At 50.0% G+C, this 24,022-nt stretch overlaps 1 protein-coding gene across 3 annotated transcripts; it reads right to left on the reverse strand.

The window, feature by feature from the left end:
• Positions 1 to 283: 283 nt before the first annotated feature.
• Positions 284 to 21,896, reverse strand: ZFYVE27 (zinc finger FYVE-type containing 27). Of its 3 annotated transcripts, none has more exons than XM_060641831.3 (13): positions 21,710 to 21,895; positions 20,270 to 20,467; positions 15,996 to 16,066; positions 14,218 to 14,404; positions 11,286 to 11,381; positions 10,828 to 10,940; positions 9,954 to 10,093; positions 9,298 to 9,369; positions 7,703 to 7,723; positions 7,397 to 7,541; positions 3,300 to 3,346; positions 2,911 to 2,992; positions 284 to 1,909 (listed from the first exon to the last, which is right to left on the reverse strand). In XM_060641831.3, exons 2-13 carry the CDS (start codon positions 20,464 to 20,466, stop codon positions 1,845 to 1,847), a joined length of 1,236 nt encoding a protein of 411 aa, XP_060497814.1. In that variant the 5' UTR covers position 20,467; positions 21,710 to 21,895; the 3' UTR covers positions 284 to 1,844. The 3 variants fall into 3 exon arrangements, with proteins under 3 accessions (XP_060497814.1, XP_060497815.1, XP_081646616.1); XM_081790490.1 differs by lacking the exon at positions 284 to 1,909 and adding an exon at positions 1,918 to 2,321 and having other exon boundaries at positions 21,710 to 21,896; XM_060641832.3 differs by lacking the exon at positions 7,703 to 7,723 and having other exon boundaries at positions 21,710 to 21,894.
• Between the last annotated feature and the right edge of the window lie 2,126 nt (positions 21,897 to 24,022).

Raw genomic sequence — 24,022 nt, forward strand, 5'->3', positions numbered from 1 at the left:
CTGCATTGCTTAGTGCTGGCCAAGCCCTGGTCCTAACCCCAACCCCTCACAATTTGGTCACAAGACGGAGCCTCAAGTCAATCCGACACACATGTGCTGAGCCCCACCTGCACAAGGCACGGCTTTCCTCCCCCGCCCCGGCAAACACCCAGACTTCAGCGTCCACACCCCCTCCAGCCCTGTCCTGCAGGCACAGCTCAAGCCTGCAGACTCCGCCACGGCAGGGGGAGTCTGGCTCTCCAGCCTCAGGAGGAGGGTTAGTTCAAGGACCAGGACAAAACCATAAGAAGCTTGAGGCCTTTTTATTGACAATTCTCCATACACACAGAGATCCTTTCCGTTCCTCTCCAGTGTAAATGAAGCACAGGGTACTTCACTCTCATCTGTTAACAAAGGAGCCCGAGGAAGGGGGTATACCAAGGCCTGCCCACTTCCCCAGGGACTTGAACCTCCCTGGCCTGGAGCAGGCCCGACTGCCGGCCCTAGTTACACTGGTTGGCCTGGCGAGAAAGCTGGCCTCAGATGGCCTCTGTCTCCCCAGCCCGTCTCCTTGGATCCCTGCTCAGCCTCCCATGGGTCCTGGGTCCCCGGCAGCCCGTGGCTCCGGGGAAGCATCCTAGAACAGAAGCACCCCACTCTTCTTCATTCCATTCCTTGTGCCACCTGCTCCCAGGAACCATGCAATAAATAAATAAATACTTCAAAAAGGCAGGGCAGCTCCAAGGGAGGGAAATGGTGCCTGAGCCCGCTCAAGGCTTAGGGAGAGACACTGACGGCCTAAAAGTCCAGAGTGAACATAAAACTGTTGGAGAGGATGGGGACCTCAAGTGGCCTTAACCCGTAAGTGAGACTGTCCTGCTGGGGAACAGTGCCAGAGTCTAGGACCCAGCCCAGAGAGATCCTACACTTCCCAGGCCCCCAAGGGTCAAGGGCTTCAGGACCTCTGCTCTGCTTGCCTATCTCACACTCCATGGGACAAGGGGCCAGGGAGAGAAATGCAGCTCTGTGCCAGAGGAGGGATGCCCAAGGCTCCGAGCAAAAGAAACAAGAGTGATCTGAATGCCTGGCATCTACCCAATGGAGCTGTCACCAGGGTAATATGTGGCCTGAGATTCTGCTAGTGAAGGTTTCTGCAAGGTAAGGCTGAGGCCCTTTGAGCTGCTGGGGATCCCTGTGTTTTTTCCCACTTAATACTAAAGAACTCTGACAGGCCCTCCTAGACACATCCTCCTCTGGGAGAACATGGAAATTTCAACCCTGTTTCTAGAAGGACTTTCGGTCTGGTGAGCCCTGGCCATACCCTCTGGTGGAGAAACAAGGAGATGCTGATGCCTGAAGGAACGTTCGCATAGCAGAGTGGGGTCACGGCACGTCCAGGCCCTTCTGCAGGCTCTCAGAGGCCAAGGGCTTGGACCAGCAACAAGCAGAGGAAGAATCTCTTTTCCCAGTCTCTGATCTCTGGTCTCCTAGAACTGTCAGGTGTGGACAGATGCCCTGACGCTCAGAGACCCTACAGAGACCAGGCCTAGCTCACTCCTGCCCTCTAGTTTATATTCCCTGCCCAGCTCTGAGTCCACTGATCAGTCCAGGGCAGAGGAGGGCACACATGCCAGGCCCTCCAGGGGCTCCTCTTCCCTCTGGTTTTCAAGAACTGCCGCTTACTAGCCCCCCGCAGGAGTGGGGAACAGCTCCAGAATCCAGCTGGAGACAGCGAGGACAGGAAGGGGACGCCTACCTAGCGTTCAGGCCACATTTGCCCAGCACACACCACATGCGGCTAGGGAGGGTGAGGCCCGCTGCTGGCCCCAGGAACCGACGCCCACTTTGGACCCCAGCCCCTCTTCTCACTTGCTCAAGGTCTGGTTACACGAGGCACACACAAACACAGTCTCTCTCTGGGCTTCGGGGGCTGAAAAGGAGGAAGAACTTGGTGAGACACTTCCTCATGCCCCTTGGTTACGGCCCCAATACTACAACCACCTCCCCAACCCCCAAAGTCCCACAAGAGCTGCCCACCAGCCAGCCCACATCTTCACTAACCCAGCTCACTAGCCTGCCCTCAGACTTCTCTTTCCATGGGGACAGGGGACTGTAGGAGTGACCATACCAACAGCAGGCCTCTCCCAGGTGCTCTACATTAGAAATTATTTTGGCACCAACAAAACCCCATTGAAAATATTTTTTAAATACAACACCAGAAGTTCATTTTCCAAAATGTTTTAACAGTGGTTATCTCTAGGTAATAAAATTACAGGATTATTTTTTTCTTCCTTCTTCTTCTGTATTGTAATCTCCAAATCTTCTAGAATAACCATATGTTACTTGCATGACCGGAAAGAAAACCAAAAAACCTTGATTTGTGATTATAACATATTTCAGGCAGTATGAAAAATATGCTCCCAATTTTTTTAGAAGATGCATATGCATTTATCCTACGTGCACACTGGTGCTCTCCCTTTATCTGTATCTTTTGTTTACAATGAGTATGTACAGCTTCTATAGAAGGAAAAGAAATTATTTTTGTTGTTGTTGTTAAGTATTACCAAGGTAATGAGAACAAGAATAAAAATTAGGACGGTGGCTTCCTCTGGGGAAGGCAGGGTGGTACCAGGGAGGCTCGGCAGTGTTGCTAATGCTCTCTTTTTTTAACTTCAGTGAAGCAGCCACAGGTATTTAGATTACACCTTATAATTCAGATATGTTAAATAGGTTCCTTTGCACGCATCAAATACTTCAGTGTTTTGTGTGTTAAAGAATGGAAAATGTTTCTACGGGCCAGACAGGATCCCGAGTTCCCCTGCCTTCTCACTGAGCCCTTACTCCCTTCCCACACTGCAGCACCCCTTGGAGGAAGCGGGAACCCGCCAAGCCCTACCAACAGCCTGACCCCCGGCCACTTGCATCACTCACCTGTGGCCCCCATGGAGGACTTAGGCACCTTGAAGGAGCAGCACCGGGAGCAGAAGCTGTTTCCACAGTTACTGCAGCTTCGCTGCAGAGAAGAGCCAAGGTCAGTATCAGATGCGTCCCCCACGCCCAGAGCCCACCTCCTTTCCACCAGGTGATCCCACCCAAGGAACCAGAGACTACCGTGGGACTAGGGAGGTGCCCAAGTGGGGCAGGACAAAGCAAACACAACATCCAACGGGAGGGCTGGTGAAGGCGTGGGCATGGGGGCAGGGAAGCCCTGCTCATTTGAGCAAACCTCGGACCCCAGGACCAATGTGGCCCAGCGACTCCCCACTACTCCCCTGCATCTCATCCCAAGCCCCTGAAAACACACCATCAACGAGACTTACCCTCTTCTTCAGCACTGAGAAGGTGGCCGAGCAGCCCGTACAGTTCCCTGACAAACAGAGGTAGCAGCTCAGCCCTGACCCAACCCAGGCCTCAACTCTCACCTGCCCCTGGCTCTTCTAAACAGGCCCACTCAGGACACCAGCCCAGCCCAGACACCGTGCTAGGAGCGGTGCGCAAGGGAGCACCAGACAGATCCAGATCTGCAGACAGAAGGGAGGACTCAAGCTGACAGTCCCTGGGAGTCCATGTCTCCAGACCATACACAGCTGCCGGTCCACAGGCCTTCCCAGGACTTAAAGGCTCCACCTGTAGGTCCAGCCAAAACCGAAGAACATCCAGCAGAATCTGCTCCCTGGAAATCACACCAAGCCGGGGAGGACCTGACAACAGGCATCCTTCAGAGAAGGCAGCTCCAAAGAGCACAAACCAAACCTGCCTGACACAACCCCTTCTCAAGTGTCTCCTTACAAATACTCCTTGCAAATACTCTGCCCACAGGTAAATTCAGAAACATCTCCTAAAACCCAACTCCTGCTTCCTGCCATCTAAAGATTCTAGGAGAGGACCTCAGAACCAGGCATCTTCCAAGAAGTCACGCAGGGCAGAGGCACAGACACTCTGAGAGGTGGGCAGGAGGGAGCACGACAGAGCCGCGAGACAGACCCACCTAAACCACCACACAGGATGACAATTTGCGACCACGACCACGGTGGCAGAGGAGCAACAGCAGCTTAGCAAACGCACAGGAGGAGGGGAGGGGGTGTAAGAAGAGATGAGAGGGAGGAGGGAAACGAAAGTTTTTTCAGAGGCCGCTGCGCTCACCACCCACTCATGCTTCCAGGAAAGTTGAGGATGGAAAAGGTGGACCAAGGCAAAGGCAGTCTGCTGAAGAGGGGGCCTGCAAGTGAATGATGAGAACCAAAAGGGAGGCGACCTGAGGAGGAGGAAAAGCCACACTGGCTTCTCCAAGCTCCAGAAACAAAAGCAAACCCTGAAGAGAACAAAGAAGATTCCAAGGGCTGCCCCCAGGATCACAGACTGTGGTTTGAGGCAGAAATCTCCGTGCAGGCCCGGGGCACTGACCCAGGGGAGAAAGGCACGAGGGTGCTCCCGGCAGGGGCTACAGAGCCCAGCAGGAGGCTGAGTTGAGTCCTGGAAAAACTTGAAAGCAGATAATAAGGCTACTGGAGTAAGTGTCTACAACTTGGGGCCCAGAGGCCTCCTGTGATCTGGCCAGAGCAATTGGCAGCTTCAGGAAGCACTGCTGAGCCTCTCGAACCACCTGTGTGACCAGGTACAGGAACCCAGGCCTCATCTTCATGCAAAGGCCCAAAGCTGTATTGACAGCTACCTGTGGTCCCTTCCTCTGTTCTGCCAGAACCCCGCGCAGCTCTTGCTAAAGGACACTCCCTGTGTTCAAGGAAAGGAGGGCCCAAGCTAGAGCAAGGAGAAACCTGAGGCCAAGGTGTATGAGGTGAATGCCACTGCTGCCAGTCGGCTCATGGCCCAGCAGAGGACAGGATAGGGAAAGGCATAGCAGGTGCCGCTGCCTTGATGCCAAACAAAGAATCGGGCCACGCTAAGACTTTGGCCCCCACACTAAGAATGTGGGCAAAGCAACCCATCCGTGCTCCTCCTCGGCAAGGGGAGCAGGGGCATGGGCATGGGGCAGGGGACCGGAGCCACTCAAAGACTGACACTCACACCCACGTCCAGGATGGAGTGCCAAGGCCAAGCCACCCAGGGCTGCCATGTGGTCCCCCACGTAGCTGTGCACAAGCCTGGGCCAAGGAGGGCTTAGGGTGCTGACACCGGCTCAAGACAGGTGTATGGAGGAAGCACCCCTGTTCTCTTCCAGCATCTACCAACCTTCCCTGTCCTCATTCTCAGCAAAGGGCCTGACTCACCATGTAATGATGCCATGGGAGCAGGCAGAGCAGGGAGGAGCCCAGGACTGCATGGGCCCTGCAACGGTAATGGTCACAGAGCCTCTGGGACACAGGGGGGCCACAGAGAAGCTCCTGAGCAGCCTGTCCTCATTTTTCCCAGGCACCCCCATCATCCACTGGCATCCGGAACGGAGTGGCCCTGAAGGTGGCTCACCCCATGCTGGCCTGCAGGAGCCAGACCCAGAAGCGGAGCTGCTACGGCTGACCTCATGGCAAAGACCCTGAGAGCATCTCAAGGAAGCGACAGAGAGCAGTTTCGAAAAATGTAAAATTAAGAGGGGAAAAAGAAGCATTTTCTGCCCTTGCCATCTTCATGTGAACCTAAAAGGCCTTCACCCATCCCAGCAGGGATTATCTGAACTGAAAATCAAATATTGAAATGGGACAGACGTAAAACGAGAGGACTTCGGACACTACGGCAAAAGGAGGAAGATGAGTTAGAACAACAAGAACACAGGGGCGCCTGGGTGGCTCAGTCGGTTAAGCGTCCGACTTCGGCTCCAGTCATGATCTCACGGTCCGTGGGTTCGAGCCCCGCATCAGGCTCTGTGCTGACAGCTCAGAACCTGGAGCCTGTTTCAGCTTCTGTGTCTCCCTCTCTCTCTGCCCCTCCCCAACTTGCGCTGTGTCTCCCTCTGTCTCAAAAATAAATAAACATTAAGAAAAAAAAATTTTTTAAAAAAGAAAGAAAAACAAGAACACAGGAGCCAGAGCAGATGGCTTGGATTTGAGTCACAGCTCGACCATTTACTGGCTGAGAACATGGGCCGAATCACTCTTCTCACCCAAGGTTACTCACCTGCGAATGAGAACACCTAAGGCCCTTTACTTAAAACTCAGATACAAATGAATCACATGCTACAGCAAGAGTACTAATTCTTCTATAACGTCACTTGGGACTTCTGGAACCCAGGCTGCTTCTAAGCCCTAAGAACTGCCTGTCCCTATCACATCTCCCATCGGAACTAAATGAGACCATGTACATGCAAGTGCGCTGAACACAGAGCTCCAGAGAAGCCGGTGATCATCACGAATAAAACGGAACTTGAAATGACTGGGGGACACTCACACAGCTGAAAGACACAGCATGTGGAGGACCTCTAATCCTGAAAAACAACTGTGCTGGGTGCTACAAGGGCAGGAAGGGAGGTCCCCGGATGCTCTGGGTCAAATTCCTCAAAACAAATCCCAGGGCCTTCTCCCAGGGTGCAGGCCGTAGAAGTCACTCCCACCAGAACACACAGTATAGCCACCCCACCCTCTTCCCTGTCAGCTGACACTAGGTACAAGTAAGGCTCTTCCTCAATCATAGCACCCAAAGTCACCCGCGCTCTTCAGCCAGAACTCTATGTGGCTCATTAATCGCTGTTCTGGCCTGAGTCAGGTTTCCCACAGAGCTAACAGTCAAGCCCACCCTTCTCCAAAGCTGGCATCCTTGACCCACACCCACCTCCCAGTAAAGTAAGCACTTGGCTGAGGAGAAGGGACCTCAAGGTTCTATCACAGGCAGAGGAAGATACAAAAGTATCTTTGCTTCAACTTGTTTCAACTTGGATAGGAAAGATCCAGACAAGCTCCTCGGCACCTGCAGAATGGACCAAGCCCTCTCATATAACAGCACCCCTTATTAAGCATTTACCATGACCCAGCCAGCATTGTGCTAACACTTAATAAGCATCTCATTAGAGACCTATAAGAGTCCTGTGAGCTAAGAACTATTCTTACTGCCCTTTTACAGAAGGGGAAACCGAGGCACGGAGAGATTAAGTAATTTGCTCAAAGACACCCAGCAGAGCTGGAATTTATACCAGGCAATCAAGACTCCACATTCTATTCTCAATCATTAGGCTCCACTGCCTTCTGAGGCTCTGTCTCAGGGTTACATCTCTCTCTACAGTCCTGGAGCGGCATTTCTCGAACTGAGTGCCTCAACTGCCCACAAGCTATTACTCAGTAAGGACAGAGGGACACGAAGGAACCTACACTTGCTCCCTTGGCAGTCCTACTGTGTGTCTGCTACCTTCCCAGGGGCCTGGGGACATAGCTTCACTCCTTGCTCTGGTCACAAACCAGAACCCACAATTCCAAGACTCTGGCCCTGTGGCCACGGTGCCCACGGTGCCCCCGTCCCTCAGCCCCGGCCATACCAAAGTTGTTAGTAGGGTAGCGTTTGCGGAGCCGCTCCGTGAGCCGGGACACCTTGCTGCGCAGCACCTCGTTCTTGCTCAGGAACCCGTTGTCCTGCAGAACCAGCTCATCCTCTGCTGGGCACGGGGCACCCTCGTCATCCTCCTGCGGGAACAGCTCCTTCCAGTCCTGCCCACCTCGTGGCGGGGCTCCGGGACCCACGTGCAGAGGCACCCAGCACAGACCCCAGGAGGCATGGTGATGGCTGGCTCAGTCGCCCTCCCCCCTGCCCAGCCCCTGCCCGGCTCACCGAGGCTCCTACTTACCAGCACCACCAAGTGGGTCTCCTGCCTCCCGAGGTGCAGGGGAGAAGAAGAGAAAAGAGATAGCAAGAAGAAGGAAGCTGCTGGGAGGGGGCCCCCAGGCAAAAGGAAACACAGAAGTGCCACTCTGAGTTCTGTCTGAGCACGTCCCAAAGGGTGACCCATTCACAGAGGCCCCAGAGAAGGATCCCAGGACTGGGAGCAGCAGTATACTACTGTTTTTCAAATTGGGTGAAATTAAGTGGATTGTTATTTTAACAGAGCAGAAATTTATAATGTATTTTCAGAAAACTTGCTTCATTTAAGTTTTACATATTTTACAGACATAAGTGTGAATTAGACTAAGATATAAAATGTGTTCACTACTGTGGGTTATGAACAAAAACACTTGAAAGTGCTGGCTGTATATATCCTCCACCACCACCACCACCACCCCCACCAAGATGCACAGTCTGCAATCACATATTAACGTCTTGGAGAAATCTTTCCGTAGCTGAAAATTTAACTGCCTACGTGGATGGGACTAAAACGAGAGAGGTGAGCTAGGGCAACTCACAGGCCCAGGGGCAACTCACAAAACCCCATTTCTTATACCTCAATTTCCCACTTACAAAGGAACATAGAAATGACTTTCTGGTATACAGAAATACAATAGGACAGCTGTGACAATAAACAGTAACCACCATAAGGACTCAGTGACTGGGGACAAGGGGAGTGGGGGCAGTGGTGGGGACTAGGTGATTTTTCTAAAGGGGACAGTCACTCCTCAGCTACACTGACCACTGAAGACTCAGGGCTACCAGAGCTTCTGATTTTTCAGAGACACTGAAAATCCAGACTTTTCCTTAAGATCTCCCCATTTGTAAATTTTTTAAGTCTTGCATGCCAAATAAAACACTTCTGTGAACTACCAGTTTGAACCACTGTCTTAAAATGAGGAAGACTCGGGGTGCCTGGGTGGCTCAGTCGGTTTGGTGTCCAGCTTTGGCTCAGGTCATGATCTCACGGTTCGTGGGTTCAAGCCCCACATCAGGCCTGACAGCTTGGAGCCTGGAGCCTGCTTCGGATTCTGTGTCTCCCTCTTTCTCTGCCCCTTGCCTGCTCACACTCTGTCTCTCTCAAAAATAAAACATTTAAAAAAATTAAAATCAGGAAGACTCTTTGACCTATTACTTGACCTGCAACCACTTTCTCCAGCTTCCCCTTCCTGCCTCCAAGAGATATCTTTCTAATCTCATTCTGCATAAGGGCAGTCAGAGGCCCAGGGCAATGCCCTCCCTCGAATCTGCCTTCCCCACATCAAAGGCACCAAGCCCAGAGTCCCCAGTCTAGGTGGGAAGTGACCCCCCCCCCCCCCCAATGCAGAGTGTTTCCCAGAGGCTTCCCTGCCCTGGGCACCCTGAGAGATGTAGGTCAGCTACAGTATGAGTGGAAGTTCACAGGTACCCTTTCATGCAGTGAGTTCTAGCTCAGAACCAGTTCTGGCTGCTGATCTGGATAGAAGAGAACTGAAAAAACCTACATTTGGGACACAAAAAGCCAGCTGGCTCCCGGACCATCTGTCTGGTGGGTAGGGGGCGTAGGGAAGGACCACCCACCTCAATCGCATCTTTAAACTCCTCATCAGGCTCAGCCTCCTCGGCCTCCTCCACACTTCCGGGCGTGAGGTCCTGGGAAAAGAGAGGATTACAGAAGGGGAGGGACGCGGCCCTGCCCACTTAGGCAGAGGCCACCAGCAGCAGAGCCAGCACCCAGGTTCCCCAGAACATCTGTCCCTGCCCAGAAGAGGTGGCACACCTGCAAGAAAGAAGTCATGAGAAGGAGGGCGCCCTCTGACCTCCAAGGACAGGGGGATGGGCCCAACACCACAGGTGGCCCTACGGTGGCTGCAGAGCACAGTGACCGACAGCATGGGTTCTAAAACCACAGGGCCTGGTCTGAGTCCTGGCCGCACCATGTGCAGGCAACTACTCTGGGCCCCGGCCACCTCCTCTGCAGAAAAGGATCCTCTCATTCTCAGAGACAACCTACACCTCCAAGGGTTGACACCTACAGCAGGATAAGCAGTCAACAAAGCGCCCAGTTGCTACTACGGTTACTATTATTATTATTAAACACTTCAGAGGAAATGAGGCCGGGGAAGCAGCGGGAACCAGAACAAGGCCAGGAGCTGTGCGGTATAAATAAGCTGGGAACGGGAAGGCCCCACAACCTGCCCACAGCAGGCTCTGCCCTGACAGTGGGGGGCGCTCACCTCCGTGGGTGTGGGCGCAGGCGTGCAGTCCGGCAGGGCACACTTTCCCCCAGCATCTGGCAGCGGGAGGCTCTCAAAGACACCATCTTCCTGCTTGGGGTTCATCCGCCGCTGCAGACATGCCCTGTACTCAGATACCACTACTCAGGGCAAGAACCGGGGGAGGCAGAAAAGAGGATGGAATGAGCGGTGCCCTGGGGGACCCCCTTCTGCAGGTGGCTGGCCTGTTCCACCAGCGGCCCACTCTCCACAGCAAGAAAGTCCCCTTCCTAACTCTGAACAAGTCACCCAACCTAAGCTTCGTAAACAAAACAGAGATACTACCACCCACCCCATGTGATTGCAATACAGAGATTAAATGTAGTAAGTGCTTGACGAATTACAGCTTCTGTAATTAATTACTCAACCACAGGGAGGAGGAAAAATACAGCAATCACCCAAACATATGCATAGGCCCAGACTTCTGTGACTGAGGGCTTCTCCAGACTGCCTGACTGCTTTAGAAGCAAGACAGCCGACAAGAACTCTGGGACCACAGAGTACTGGCAGCATCTCAGGAGGCGGATGGCAGCACTGGGAAAACATCCCTCCCTCACTTCCTAGAAGCCACCACATCATGTAAACAGGGATTCACCTGCTTTGGGAAGGGAGAGGGACCCTACAGCAGCAGCTTCGCCTGTTTCCCTGTATCCCACCTGACATCTGAGAGATGCACGTCCCGGGGACCCTCTGAGAAACTACTCTGGCGTGGTGCTGCCCCCTTGTGGATGGCACAGCAAACAGACGATTAGCTGTAGAGACTTGGTAAACGGGGGAAGCCTAACCTAGCCCTCAGAGCCTGGGCCCCAACTCCGTCAAGCTGTCCAGGGCTTACCTCGGAAGAACTCCACATTCCCCAGAAAGAGCGTGCTGTTTAAAAGGGCAAGGACCCAGCACAGGGGCAGCAGGTACAGCATGCACACTGTGCCCAGAAGAGCCCCATAGAACCTGCATGGACAGAGAGGAACCACAGGGTCAGAAATTCTTAAGATCAGAAGGAAACCAATTTGGAGCACACCCACATGGCAACAGACACACTTAATAATAAACCAACGAGATCTGCTCATCAAACAAGTGGGTGAGAGATTACACGGAGGGACATGTTTCTGCTACTATGATTATTTGTACCACCCCCGAAAGTGTCTAAACAAAAGCAGTACATTCCACCTCACAGGTTTATGTGCAGGTTTACACACAAGAGTCTCAGAGGCTCTCTGCCCCTGAGCTAGGCGAGCAGGGACTCCAGCGGCAAATCCCAGCAGAACAGCAGTGGGGGGAACGAGGGCCACTCACTGCGAGGACGCGGCAGGGTTCTCCCAGTGCAGCACGCGGTAGGCAGCTTCGCAGGTACGGCACAGGCGGCTCAGGAAGGCCTCCAGCTGGATCAGGCTGCGGGCACACAGGGCTTCTGTGAGCCGCGCGCGCCGGGGCCGGCCGGAGCTCAGGGCCACAGAGCCCAGGACTTCACCGCGACGGCTAGCAAGGCACAGCTGGTCTCTTCAAACCCACGAGAGGGGCCAGAGAGCTCAGGAGAAACTGCATACATTTCAGTCCCCTTTTCAGGACCCCTCCTGAGGTGTGAACAGGACACAGGTTCCTGCCTGGGTCTCTTCCAGGCTGTTGATGTTGGGCTACTTGACGTTCCCAGGGCTGAAGTTTCCTCATTCATAAAATGAGGAGCAAGGTACCCACCTCCCAACACACTGCAGCTACGGGATAAATGGCAGGATGGATATCAGTGTGTCTCCACCTGGGCTGTGAGGCAGACTCACTTGGGAGGGTTTTTTTAATGGCTGCACCCCCAGAAGCAATGAACGCATGCTGCACCCAGATCTTGGTTTCTGAAGGGCTCTGGGGAGAAATGGCTGATTCTAGAGTGGGGGCAGCACAAGCGTGAGATAAATCTGAACATCACATGTACTCAAAAATAATGGGGACATACTGAAAGGACACAAGAGCCATTTCAAAAGAGCTCCTAGTGCCAAACCTAGGACAGTCTGAGATCAAAATAGTGACAGTAATGGATTATAACCCATTAAATAAAACTAAGAATCTTGAGTTCGTATTGGTAAAAGGAAGAGCTCTTTCTTACAGTGGAATACCAGCTAACAATGACAATTAGAAAATCACCTTTGTAACTATCACAGTAATAAACTGATCAAGGCAAGACCCAGCAATGGCCGCCGTCTGATAGAGAAACCTTAACTAACTGATCAAAGTTAGTATCTCCCATAACAAGACAGACTGACATCACGTACCTCCTGACAGGATACACTGACAACAACACACTGTTTGTGGCATTCCCGCCGAAAATGTATAACCTTAATCTAATTACAAAGAAACAAACAAACCCCAATTAAGGGATATTCTACAAAATAATAATCTTGTTTTTACTTAAAAACGTCAAGGTGTGGGGTGCCTGGGTGGCTCAGTCGGTTGAGCATCCAACTTCATTTAGCTCAGGTCATGATCTCACCGTTCATGGGCTCAGGCTCTGTGCTGACAGCTCAGAGCCTGAAGCCTGCTTCCGATTCTGTGTCTCCCTCTCTCTCTGCTCCTCCCCCACTCACACTCTGTCTCTCTCTCTCGAAAATAAACAAACATAAAAAAAATATACCAGGGTACCTGGGTGGCTCAGTCAGGTAAGCATCTGACTTCAGCTCAGGTCATGATCTCACGGTTCATGGGTTCAAGCCCCGCATCAGGCTTCGTGCCGACAGCTCGGAGCCTGGAGCCTGCTTCGGATTCTGTGTCTCCCTCCGTCTTTGCCCCTCCCCCACTTGAGCTCTATCTCTCAAAAAGGAATAAATGTCAAAAAAAGTTTTCTTTTCATTTAAAAATGTCACGGTCATAGGGCACCTGGGTGGCTCAACCGGCTAAGCGTCTGACTCTTGATTTCAGCTCAGGTCATGATCTCACAGTTTGTGAGTACGAGCCCTGCATTGGGCTCTGCACTCAATGTGCAGCCTGCCTGGGATTCTCTCTCTCTCTCCTGCTCTCTCTCTCTCAAAAATAAACAAACTTAAAAATTTAAAAAAAAAAAAAAAAAAGTCAAGGTCATGAGAAACAAAGACTAAGGAACTACTCCAGGATACAGGAGACTAAGACGACATAAAAACTAAATGTAATGTATGACTCAGGACTGGATCCTGGATCAGGGTAAATTCCTATAAAAGATCTTATTAGCACAACTGGTAAAATCTGATTACGAACTGTGTATTAGATAATTGCACTAATGCTGTTAGCCATGTAAAATTTCCTAATTTTGATTATAGGATTATGGACATCTAAGAGAATGTCTTTGCTCTTAGGAAAGAAGCATTTGGGGTAAACAAGGCATGATGTTTGCAACTTACTTTCAAATGGTTCAGGAAGAAAAAAAATAATGTGCAAGGATACAGCAACAGATGAAGCCAATGTCGCAAACTGTTAATAATTGTTTTATCTGGGTAAAGGGCATAGGGGAGTTCTTTGTATTATTCTTGCAACTCCCATTTAAGTTTAAAGTCATTTCAAAATAAAAAGGTTTTTTGTTGTTGTTGTTGTTTTTTTTTTTTTTTTAAAAAAAACACAGATACCCAGACCCACTCCAGATAACGGACTCAGGCCAGGCCCAGGCTCCGTCTGTTTGTAACTTTTGTCTGCAGCTTTGCAGATGCTATGGTTACTGTTATTCACCAGTCGTAAGGTGCTTCTTCAGAAGTACCCGCTCTGTCACATTTAGGAAGCCTCTCAACAGCACAGTGATGGTGACCGGTATTTACTGAACACTTCCTGGGTACCAGACACTCATTTACTCTTCACACCCACCTATGAGGTAAGTCTATTACTATCCCATTTAATGGATGAAGAACCCGAGGCACAGGGAGGCTGAGCAGCTTGCCCGACGTCACGCAAGTAAAGGGAAGAGCTGGCATTTGAACCCTGGCTCCTGTGCGCACATGCTGAGTCAAGACCCTAAATTGGGTCTCTGGTGGAAAGAACACAAACTGTTGTGAAATCAGCTAGATCTGGATTCTCGTCCCACCATGGTCCCCTTTTAGCTGTGTGCGCCTCTTTCCTAACCATAAATGGAAGATAATAATAGCAGCTACCTCCCAGAACTGGTGGAAAGACGAAAGGAAATAACATCTGTGGTTTGCCTAACACAATGCCCGGCACAGAGCAAGTACTCAGTGCGGCGGTCGTGACTGCCTCCCACCTCCCCGGCCCCTTTCATACTCACAAGCTCTTCACCTCAGCCACAGCCTCGGGGCGAGACAGGCGAACTCTCTGGAGGTCCTCCTGCCTCACGCTGTGATACTTCCTCCGCATCAACTCAGACTCAGGCAGCCGTGCCCGGCAGACCTCCTGAAGGTAGCCCAGAAGGGCGGGCACTGAAATCATCAGGGCACCCACCGAGTACCACGCACCTGTGGGATCGACGATACTGCAGGTGAACGGGTAGCGAGGACCGGCAGCCTCTGCCCACCAGATGCCCACGTGTTAGCTCCCTCACCTCCTCCAGGGCTCCGTCCAGAAGGCCTTCCCTGATCACCTCGCATGACACAGTATCTGCCCTGCTCCCTCTCCAGCCCTTTAACTCAGCTTTAGTCTTCCTCATAGAATTCCTATCGCCCTCCAATAGGATTCCTATAGCCACACAACTGACGATATGTATAGTTGTCTCCTTCACAATATAGGCTCTTGAGGGCTGGGACTTCATTTGCTTGGTCACTATAGCCCCAGACCCTTTTTTTTTTTTTTAATATTAAAAAACTCATGCTAGCACACAGTAGGTGGCTCGTGCCTGGAGTCTGGCCGCTGGAGCACCCCGTGACTGACGTGCTGACCTTTGGGCCCCTGGGACAGATTAGAAGTCTTTCTTTTGGCTTTTGGAATACCACAGACCAGACCACTGTGGACTAAGAAAAGGGAATGCTGAGAGAAAATCCAAAGAAGAAACTTGGTCCATGCAGTACAGTGCCCCTAAAGCAAGCTAACAGAGCACTGAGCACAGAGTAAATGCTTGTTAAGTATCTGTCATATGATTTACTTTGGAAATATGTTAAGAAAAATCTTAGCCTGAGAAGGATATCTGAGTTTAGAACAGGCAAAGAGTCCTACTAAGAAACAAAAAACAAGGTCTTCTGTGAACTGGGTTTATTTTTAACCCATCAAATCCATATCTCCATAGAAAACAAAGGAGAAACTTGAGAAATGCAAGTTCAAAAGAGGAGTGAAAATGTGAATAAAGGTCCCAGCTCCTCAGAACATTCTGTCCCAGGCCCTTCACACATTCACCCTAGGGATTCAGCTTTTTCTGCAGCCATCTGCCAGTTCCAAACAGGAAAACGGCTGGGTCCTGGTATATCTCGTCACAAAAGGTCCCCAGGAGACATCACTACCCAAGACCCCTAGAGCCACCCACCTGTCCACCCGTCTCCCTCAAAGGCTCCACACCACAGACCCCTCATTGCTGGTGACTTCCCAGCAGCCCCCCTCCAAGCTCACTTGCTGAGCCAGAGAAAATCCAGAGATATGGCAAAAATCTCTACAAAAATCTATTCACCTTCCTGGTACGCTGACCCCATGTCATGCCCCAATGACCCCAGAATCAGCTTGAAAGTCAAAATGGAAAAAGGTCAATCCGCCAGCATTCAGTCAAGAAGGAAACAAAAATAATAATAATAGCTATCATACATCGGCTGCTTACTCTGTCAGACACTGTGCTAAATGTTATACATAGACTGTCTCACTCCGCACAACCACCCTCGGAGGAAAGCACCCTCCTTTTAGAGATGAGGAAAATTAGGCCTTAACAAACAGATTCAAGAACTTGCCCAAAGTCATCCAAACCACCCAGCCAGGATTCTAGCCCAGAGTGTCTCTCCAGAGCCAGTTTTCTGACATCAAGCAGACATGGAAGGAAGCCACCTCCAGGGCAAGACAGGCAGCCACTTCTTGAAATTCTTTCCCACATTCATTCACAAAAACCCCCTGGCCCCTGGAAGCAGTTCTTACCTTCATTCAAAGTGAGGAACAAGATGTTGAGGCCCAGGCAGGTCAGCAAGGAACACAAAGGTGTCTGCCACCTACAACACAAGAAAGGCCTGGTCACCAAAGACGGCCACTCCTCCAGTGGGAAGGGGAGATGGCTACCACGGGTGGGTCATCAAAACCAGGAGCAAGAGGAGGGGGCCTGGAGCTCACAGTGTCAAGGAGAAATGAAAAGTGGGCTCCTCATGTGGACAGGCGCCTGGGGGAGGAGTTAAGGTCACACATTAGGCCCTGCGATGAGAAAAGGTATCCTGTCAGAACTAGAATACCTATGGAACTTTCTCCCAGAAGAAGAATTTATAAAATACCCATTGAGAAACCCAGTTTATACTGTTTAACCTCTGTTTTATAAGGTTCTGGTCTAAGAGGTGACAATGACAAACTTTCTTCTTTAAAATTTTCCCTTAGAAAAATACATGAACCATATATTCACTGTGCAAAATTCATCTAATACAGAAATCAAGAGGACAAAACATGAAGGATTTCTGTGACTCCAGTTGTGACTTTCTTATTTCTCAAATTTTGTGAATTTATTTTAACATACGTTAATTCAAAAGGAGAAAAAAACAGGGGTGTGCCTGGGTGGCTCAGTTAGCTAAGGGTCCAACTCTTGATTTCGACCCAAGTCATGATCTCACGGCCGTGAGACGGAGCGCTGGGTCAGGCTCCACACTGGACACTGAGCCTGCTTAAGATTCTCTCTCTCCCTGTGCCTCTCTCTGGCTTGCACGAGAGTGCGTGCTTGCCCTCTCTCAAAAAATAAAAATAAGTCAGGGCGCCCGGGTGGCTCAGTCGGTGAAGTGTCTGACTCTTGGTTTCAGCTCAGGTCATGATCTCGTGGTCATGAGCTTCCTGCTGGGCATGGCACCTGCTTAAGATTCCCTCTCCCCCTCTGTGCCTCCCCGACTCGAGTGAGATCGCATGCTCTCCCTCTCTCGAGACATAAAAATAAAAACTAAATAAATAAGGAGAAAGAATGTTTTGTTTTAATCTATCAAAACCGAACTTGAAACCAGCACACAGCATCCTTTCAGCAGCCACGCCCTAAGTGAACCGGCAGCGCTGGGGGCCCACGCAGGCCCAGCCCACCACCACCACCAAAGAGCAGTGCACAAGCCCCCAAAGAGGAAAGAAAGAAGACCAGAGGCTCGAGCTGACAGAGACCAGCAAAGGCTGCTGGCTCCGCCCCTCATAAAGGACATTTAACAGGGAAAAAGGAGCAGAGATGTGGCAGTGAAGCCCGACACCCACATTCGAAAGAGCCAGTATAGCATTTCTAAGGTCAGCCATCAGAGGAAGAGTCAAAGAAAAATAAACAGGTAAGTTGCTGGTAAGCAACATATTCAGAACTCCAATGTATTTTCTTTCGCTGTGATTGAGGTATTTCAGTTGCTAAATGAGATTCATTAACTTATGTGCTGTTTTTACTTTGAGTAAGGGAATAAAATGACCTTTCTCTACCTTTCTCTAAAAATTCAGCATACTCCCTCTATACCATCCTAATGAGGCCTCAGAACCATCCAGTGGCAGGTACCAGCGTAAAAGCAAATTAAAAATCAGGTCTAAGGCCGATCTCATTTCAGAAATAAAAACATCATACAGTCACTAAAGTCACTTTCATTGTAAAGCCTCTCCCATTCTGTCTCATATCTTCACTGACACTTTGGTCATGGAGACCCACCCACTAGAGTAGCTGATCCCAGAAGAGGAGTCTTTTAAAAATCTAACGCAGCTCTAGGCTTCAGACGTAACAGACAAAGCTCAAGATTAGGTCCCTCCTGAAAGTCAAATCCTCTTTACTAAGAAAAGAACAATCAAAAGCACAAATTAATCTGACAGCCATTTTCACAGACCAGTGCTCTGTCTTCCCCTGGCACAGAAGACAAGCTCCTGGGGGCTTTTTAGACCAAATGCTGCTCCCCCCATCTGGCTTTAATCAATCCCATCACATCTTCAGATTTCTAATTTCATAAAATGGAAAAACCCTAATACGAGTTCCAAGAAGCACTAAGAGACCAGTGGTAGAAAAGGAGAAGGACAGGATATATTTACTTTTGCACTTTGCCACAAAAGGGTAAAACACATACACATACACACGCATGCTTGCATGTGTGCACAGAAAACACCAGGGCCCACCCCCTGCCCTAAGGAAGACTAAAATTCATTTCAGCTGGACAATCGTGGTGGGATTATAAAACAAGCCCCTAGTCCATTCTCCCCTCTCTCTCGTGACAAGAGTACAGTGATCTAATAGAGAACATTCCTCTGGAACACAAACTAGCTCATCTCTAGGGTTAATGCCATAAATGAAGGGGGTTCTGGGGTGAACAAGAAAAATTTAGGGGGCCTTGTTCAGAGAGTTAAAAACAAACCTTGCAGGGTGCCTGGGTGGCACAGTTAACTATCTGACACTTGGTTCTGGCACAGGTCATGACTGCAGGGTTGTGAGAGCGAGCCCCACATCAGGCTCTGTGCTGAGCGTGGAGCCTGCTTGGGATTCTCTCTCTCTCTCCCTCTGCCCCCTCCCCCAACAAGTATGTTCTCTCGCTCTCTCTCTAAAATTAAAAAACAAACCTCCCCCACTACTTCCAGATTGAGGTAAGAATGAATACTCAACGGCACTCTTAGAGATTAACCCAACTGTACTAACCCTGCCTCCTACCTGTCTCTCTCAGGCATCTTAGAGGGTTGGAGATCTGTATGAGAATCTGGTGAAAATTAGAAGCTTCTTCCTTAGAAATACACATGTGTGCACAAAGATATATATATATATAGTTTCAAGAGATTCACTGACCCCATAAAGTCCCATTCAGGCCCCAGGTTATGAACGTCTGCTGTGTAGGACAACCAGATTTTATGTGGCTCCCAATATTAGCAATACATAACCTTTGGGGTTTCACTTGAATCTGATCTAGCCTTTAAATCTAACTTCCAATTTGCACCATGAGGAAGCAACCAGACAAATCTAAGTAGGAAATTCTCCAGAACAGTCAGCTCAGTCTCCAGCAAGTCAGTATCATGAAAAAGAAACCATTTTAGATTGAAAGAGACTTAAGGGACACAATAACCACATAGAATGCACAGTCCTGGATTGGAATCTGATTTGGCCAAAACATGACATTCCTGCAACAACTGAGGAAATCTGAACGTGAACTGAATATAAAATGATATCAGGGAATTATTGTTAACTTTGTTAGGTGTGAAGTTGCTTTTTCTTATTAAAAAAAAAAAATGTCCGAAGGCACCTGGGTGGCTCAGTGGGTTGAGCATCCAACTTCGGCTCAGGTCATGATCTCACAGCTCATGAGTTCGAGCCCCATATTGGGCTCTATGCTGACAGCTCAGAGCCTGGAGCCTGCTTCAGATTCTGTGTCTCCCTCTCTCTGCCTCTTTCCAGTTCACACTCTCTCTCTCTCTCAAAAATACATAAACATTAAAAAAAATTTTTTTTTAATGTCCAGGGGGCACCGGGGTGGCTCAGTCAGATGAGCGTCTGACATCGGCTCAGGACATGATCTTGTGGTTTGTGTTGGAGTCCCCATGTCAGGCTCACTGCGGTAAGCACCCCTGATCCTCTGTCTCCCTCCCTCTGGGCCCCTCCCTCGCTTGCACTCTCGCTCTGAAAAACAAATAAAACATTTTTTTAAATGTCCTTATTACTTGGAAATAAATTGACATATTTATGGAGTGAAATAGTACATATCTGTAATTAAAATTCTTTAAGAAAGTGAGTTGAAAAGGGAAAAAATAAAACTATAGAGAATGAAAATCAAAGCAAAATAAGGACAAAAAATTTTGAGATCCATAATCTCAAAAGATTATTGAAAAAAAAGGTTAGTGGAAACGGTACCTGCTAATTCATAGGTATTTACATTTAACTTCTGTTAAAAATTATATTCTAATTCTAATATTAATTATGCTGATACTGAGAAAGGAAAAAAAAACCTGCTTTAAAGATTTAGAAGGCCCGATGTTCAAGGCTAGTTAGCAGTCCTGAGGTATGATCTTACTGAACCACAAAGAAACTCTGGTGAAAGGCCATATGGTTTCCAGGGCCTGCCTCTCCAGGGGTGGGCCTGGAATAAGCCCGGGGAACCAATGGACCTCCCAGAACTGCTCTTCACTAGGGCAGAAAGGACAGCCCGGCCACTGCCTAAATGGCTAGCACAACTATGGAGCAGGAAAGCAGAAGGCCCAGATGGTCAGAGCAATCAGAGCAACTCTACAAAGTCTATTACCTGAGCAAGTATCGGACACCGTCACCTGCATCCTTTAGGGGTTCCAGGTAGATCTCCAGCCTCTTGTAGGACAGAACCAAGTTGAAAAGATCAAACGCCGGGGACTTGGTAGGGGCAGGTGGAGACTCCAGGGGAGCCTCAGGCATCGCGCTGGGGCTTACCTCTGGCCCACTCCCCTCACGCTCTGATGTCTGCATCCTGTAACCATAATAATTCCTGACATTTGCATTGCACTTCCAATCCCAACACACTATCTCATGTGGTGCATGAGGTTTATTACAGGATAAACCTGTCAAAGTAGCAAGGGTTACAGATGGAATACCCGTTTCACAGAGAGGAAACACCATTCAGCAGGGTGAACCGAATTACCCAGATATAAAACCCGGCTCATCTGACTCTCCATCTAATGTCTTTTCCCCACAGATCCATCAAGAGTACAAACCATAAAGACCAAGAACACATGGTTGCTGGGAAGAGGCAATCTGTTGTCTAAAAAGAAATGATGACCTGGAATATTTTTCACCCACTCTTTACCTGGTTAATTCCTACTCATCCTTCAGGTATTGGCTGAAACATTGCAACACCGTCAGTCTGGAATGGGCGCCCATCCCCAATGATCCTAAAGGATCATGAACTTGCCCTAACAGTATTTATCACACCAAAGTAAAACTCCCTGCTTTCTTGCCGGTCTACACTTCTTAACTTTAGTAGGAGTTCCACCAAGTCAAAAAAATATGTCTTCCATTTACCACTACTTCTGCACATAGTGGACGGTTAATTTATGATCAGTGAATTAGTGAATGAACTGAATGAGTGAATGAACTGCCCATCCTCCAGGACTCCAGTGCTTTCTCCTGCCCTGTCACATCTTCTAACCCTTTCTTCTCCCTTCTGTTCCCAACCACTTCCTGTACCATTCCTGCCCATTACCCTCTCTTTTCCCTTGAACCCGGAGAGGCAGTCACCTCCTTCCATAAGGCCCCGTTCCCATCTCCCCTCTCCGATGGGGAGAACCGCAGGAACCCTCACCCTCTTTCCTAATTTCAAAGTCCTACCCCAAATGCTAAGCAGAAAACAAGTGATCAAAACCTCGGAGCACAGCAACATAAGCCAGTCCCACGCAGGGGACTGCGACCTGAAGGGGGTGGGGATGTGACAAAGAGGACGCTGGGAGCCCGAGATACCCGCGGAAGGAGATCGGATAAAAGGACCCGGGGTGGGCCCGGTAAGAGCCCGTGTGGGCGGGGAGCCGGTCAGCGCAGGCAGAGGCCTGGACTACCACCACCGCAGCCCAGGGAATCTGATGGGGCCTTTCGGCCCAGACCAGGGAAGGCCACGCCCAAAGCCGCTGGGCCGCAGGTGACGGCCCCTGCGGCGTCCAGGAGCCCAACTCCGTGCCCTTGGCAGAGACAAGGGGATGGGGAGGGGGTGGCACCTCACCTGCCCGGTCGCTGGGTTGGTAGAGGAGGGGCGGGGACGGCCAGGGAGCACTGGAAGGGCCACTGGGCCCAGGAGCGTTTCCACAGGCCCGCCCCACCCCGACGACAAGCCTCTTCCAAGGGCCTCAGAAGTCGCAAATCGGAGAGCCTCCTCCACCTACCCCCGCCGCCGCCACTTCCGGGACGCGAATTGCTCAGCGGCGGCGTGCCCGTGACGTCATCGCGCCCGCCCCGCCTCCGGCCCCTGCTGCTGCGTTTAGCTCCGCCCACTCTAGCACAGGTGAGCGCCCACCTCAGCCCTGTGCCTCCGCGTCTTTCCTCCCTCAGCCTCTCCCATACTCTGCTGGGTCCCTGAGTGATCAGGATTCGCAAAATACCGCAGATCGGTGGGAGCACGTGCTTCAGGGTCGCGCATCGCGCCACTCTGGTGCAAATCGAACCGATTCGTATAAGGAGGAGTCAAATGTATGTACCCCTTCCTTGATTGCCCCAACTGGAAACTATCACTTTCCCTTCCAAACAGCTAGAATGTGAACAGATTCGAAATCACCGCCCGGACCAAGCTGTATTCAGAAATCCTCTCCCTTCTCAGAGGAGGCTTTGTGTCTAGGTCAGGCTTGTCGGCTGCACTCTGCCTCTGCTCCTTTAGGATGAGTCCAGAGGAAGTATAGAAAAAAATTTTTTTTCTTTAATATCTTAACTACCTGAAATTTCACCATCAGTAATTTACTCCAAAGGTAAATTTTTGTGTCTTTGCAGCTCCTCCTTGAGTGGGCCTGGATCACTGGTCTCACACTGGCTGTGGCTAGTAGTATAATTGGTTCTCTCTTCTTGCAGCTGTGCAATTGAGAGATATTATTTAAGAACTAGACATTATTCGGGGGGAACACTGGAGGATACAAGAAGGCTCTAAAGGCCAGAAAGGGACAACAGTCATGGCCAATATCGATGAACAAAGACTTCCCTTGGTAATTAGAGACTGGTCAGCTGGATTCTGCTTTTGGGAATCTACCTCTGAATTTAGTATAACGAAGTTCTCCCAGTTCCTTGTTTCCCTTCTCCAACATTCCGAGTCTTCATTCTTTGCTCCAAATCCTAGTGCCACTGATAAGTGAAAGAGACCGAAGGAGAACAAACTAGTAAAAGAAGATAAGTAATAACTTGACATTTTCCAGATGTTAGTCTTTGCATCTCTAAGCGACAGTGTGTATGACCCACATGATTGACTCATAAACCTCACTGTGGCCCTTGGAGAAATACTAGTGGGAAATGCTGGGTAGAACAAGCTGGAAAATAGGAGTGGGGAGAGAAGAGAATGTCTAAGCAGCTTACCTCCACCAGATGGCTCCCTCACCCACTCTTACATAAACCTTGGGGTTTCAGAGCTGCCTTTGAATTTGGGAGTTTCTGTCTGTGGCCTTTCCTGCCACCATTTCCACCGCACGCCAGATTTTGTCATGCTTTGAGCGGTACCCGTTATTTCATTCTGTGTAACAAATTATTTCAAAACTTACTGGTTTAAAACAATAATAAATATATATTTTCTCACTCTGGTGTTTGGCTTTTGGGTGATTTTGGTCAGGAAATGGAGAGTGGCTTCGTGGGCGGTTTTGGCTCCAGCTTTCGTGAGACTGCAGTCAGATGTTGGATAGGGCTGCTATCATCTGAAGGCTTGATGAGGCTGGGGGATTGGCTTCCACAGTGGCTTCTTTGCACTGCTGACAAGTTGATGCTGGCATTCTTTTTTTTTTTTTTTTTTTTAAACATTTATTTCTGAGACAGAGAGAGACAGAGCATGAACGGGGGAGGGTCAGAGAGAGGGAGACACAGAATCCGAAACAGGCTCCAGGCTCTGAGCTGTCAGCACAGAGCCCGACGCGGGGCTCCAACTCACGGACCTGAGAGATCATGACCCGAGCGAAAGTCGGCCGCCCAACCCAACCGACAGAGCCACCCAGGGGCCCCAATGCTGGCATTCTTATGCTGATAGGCTGGGAAGAGGTTTCAGTTCCAGGCTTGGCACTCTCCAGAAGGCCTCTTCAGCGTCCTCTTGGCATGGTGGCTGACTTCCTCCAGGGCAAGAGATCCAAGAGGGAGCCACAATATCTATGATATATCCTCAGAAGGACACACCGTCATTTTCACAATATCCTACTGGTTTTACAGGTCAGAACTATTCAATGTCCCAATGTATAATGGGAGGCTTATACAAGAGCATGACTGCCAGGAGGTAATCATTGGGGCCATCCTGGAGGCCATATTGGAGGCTAGCTGCTGCTATGTGCTGCTCTATGGGCTTAGAATATCCTTCCTC

The sequence above is a fragment of the Panthera onca genome, chromosome D2 (assembly GCF_046562875.1).
Source record: "Panthera onca isolate mPanOnc1 chromosome D2, mPanOnc1 haplotype 2, whole genome shotgun sequence".
Lineage (NCBI taxonomy): Eukaryota > Metazoa > Chordata > Mammalia > Carnivora > Felidae > Panthera > Panthera onca.

Bases quoted from the DNA above. Each gene is read 5' to 3' on its own strand.
- ZFYVE27 (XM_060641831.3), bottom strand. From the start codon at position 20,466: ATGCAGACATCAGAGCGTGAGGGGAGTGGGCCAGAGGTAAGCCCCAGC. The intron at 14,405-15,995 runs GTAAGAACTGCT...TCGATCCCACAG, and splicing joins GTTCCTCACTTTGAATGAAG to GTGCGTGGTACTCGGTGGGT. The intron at 7,542-7,702 runs GTAAGTAGGAGC...CTGTTCCCGCAG, and splicing joins AGACCCACTTGGTGGTGCTG to GAGGATGACGAGGGTGCCCC.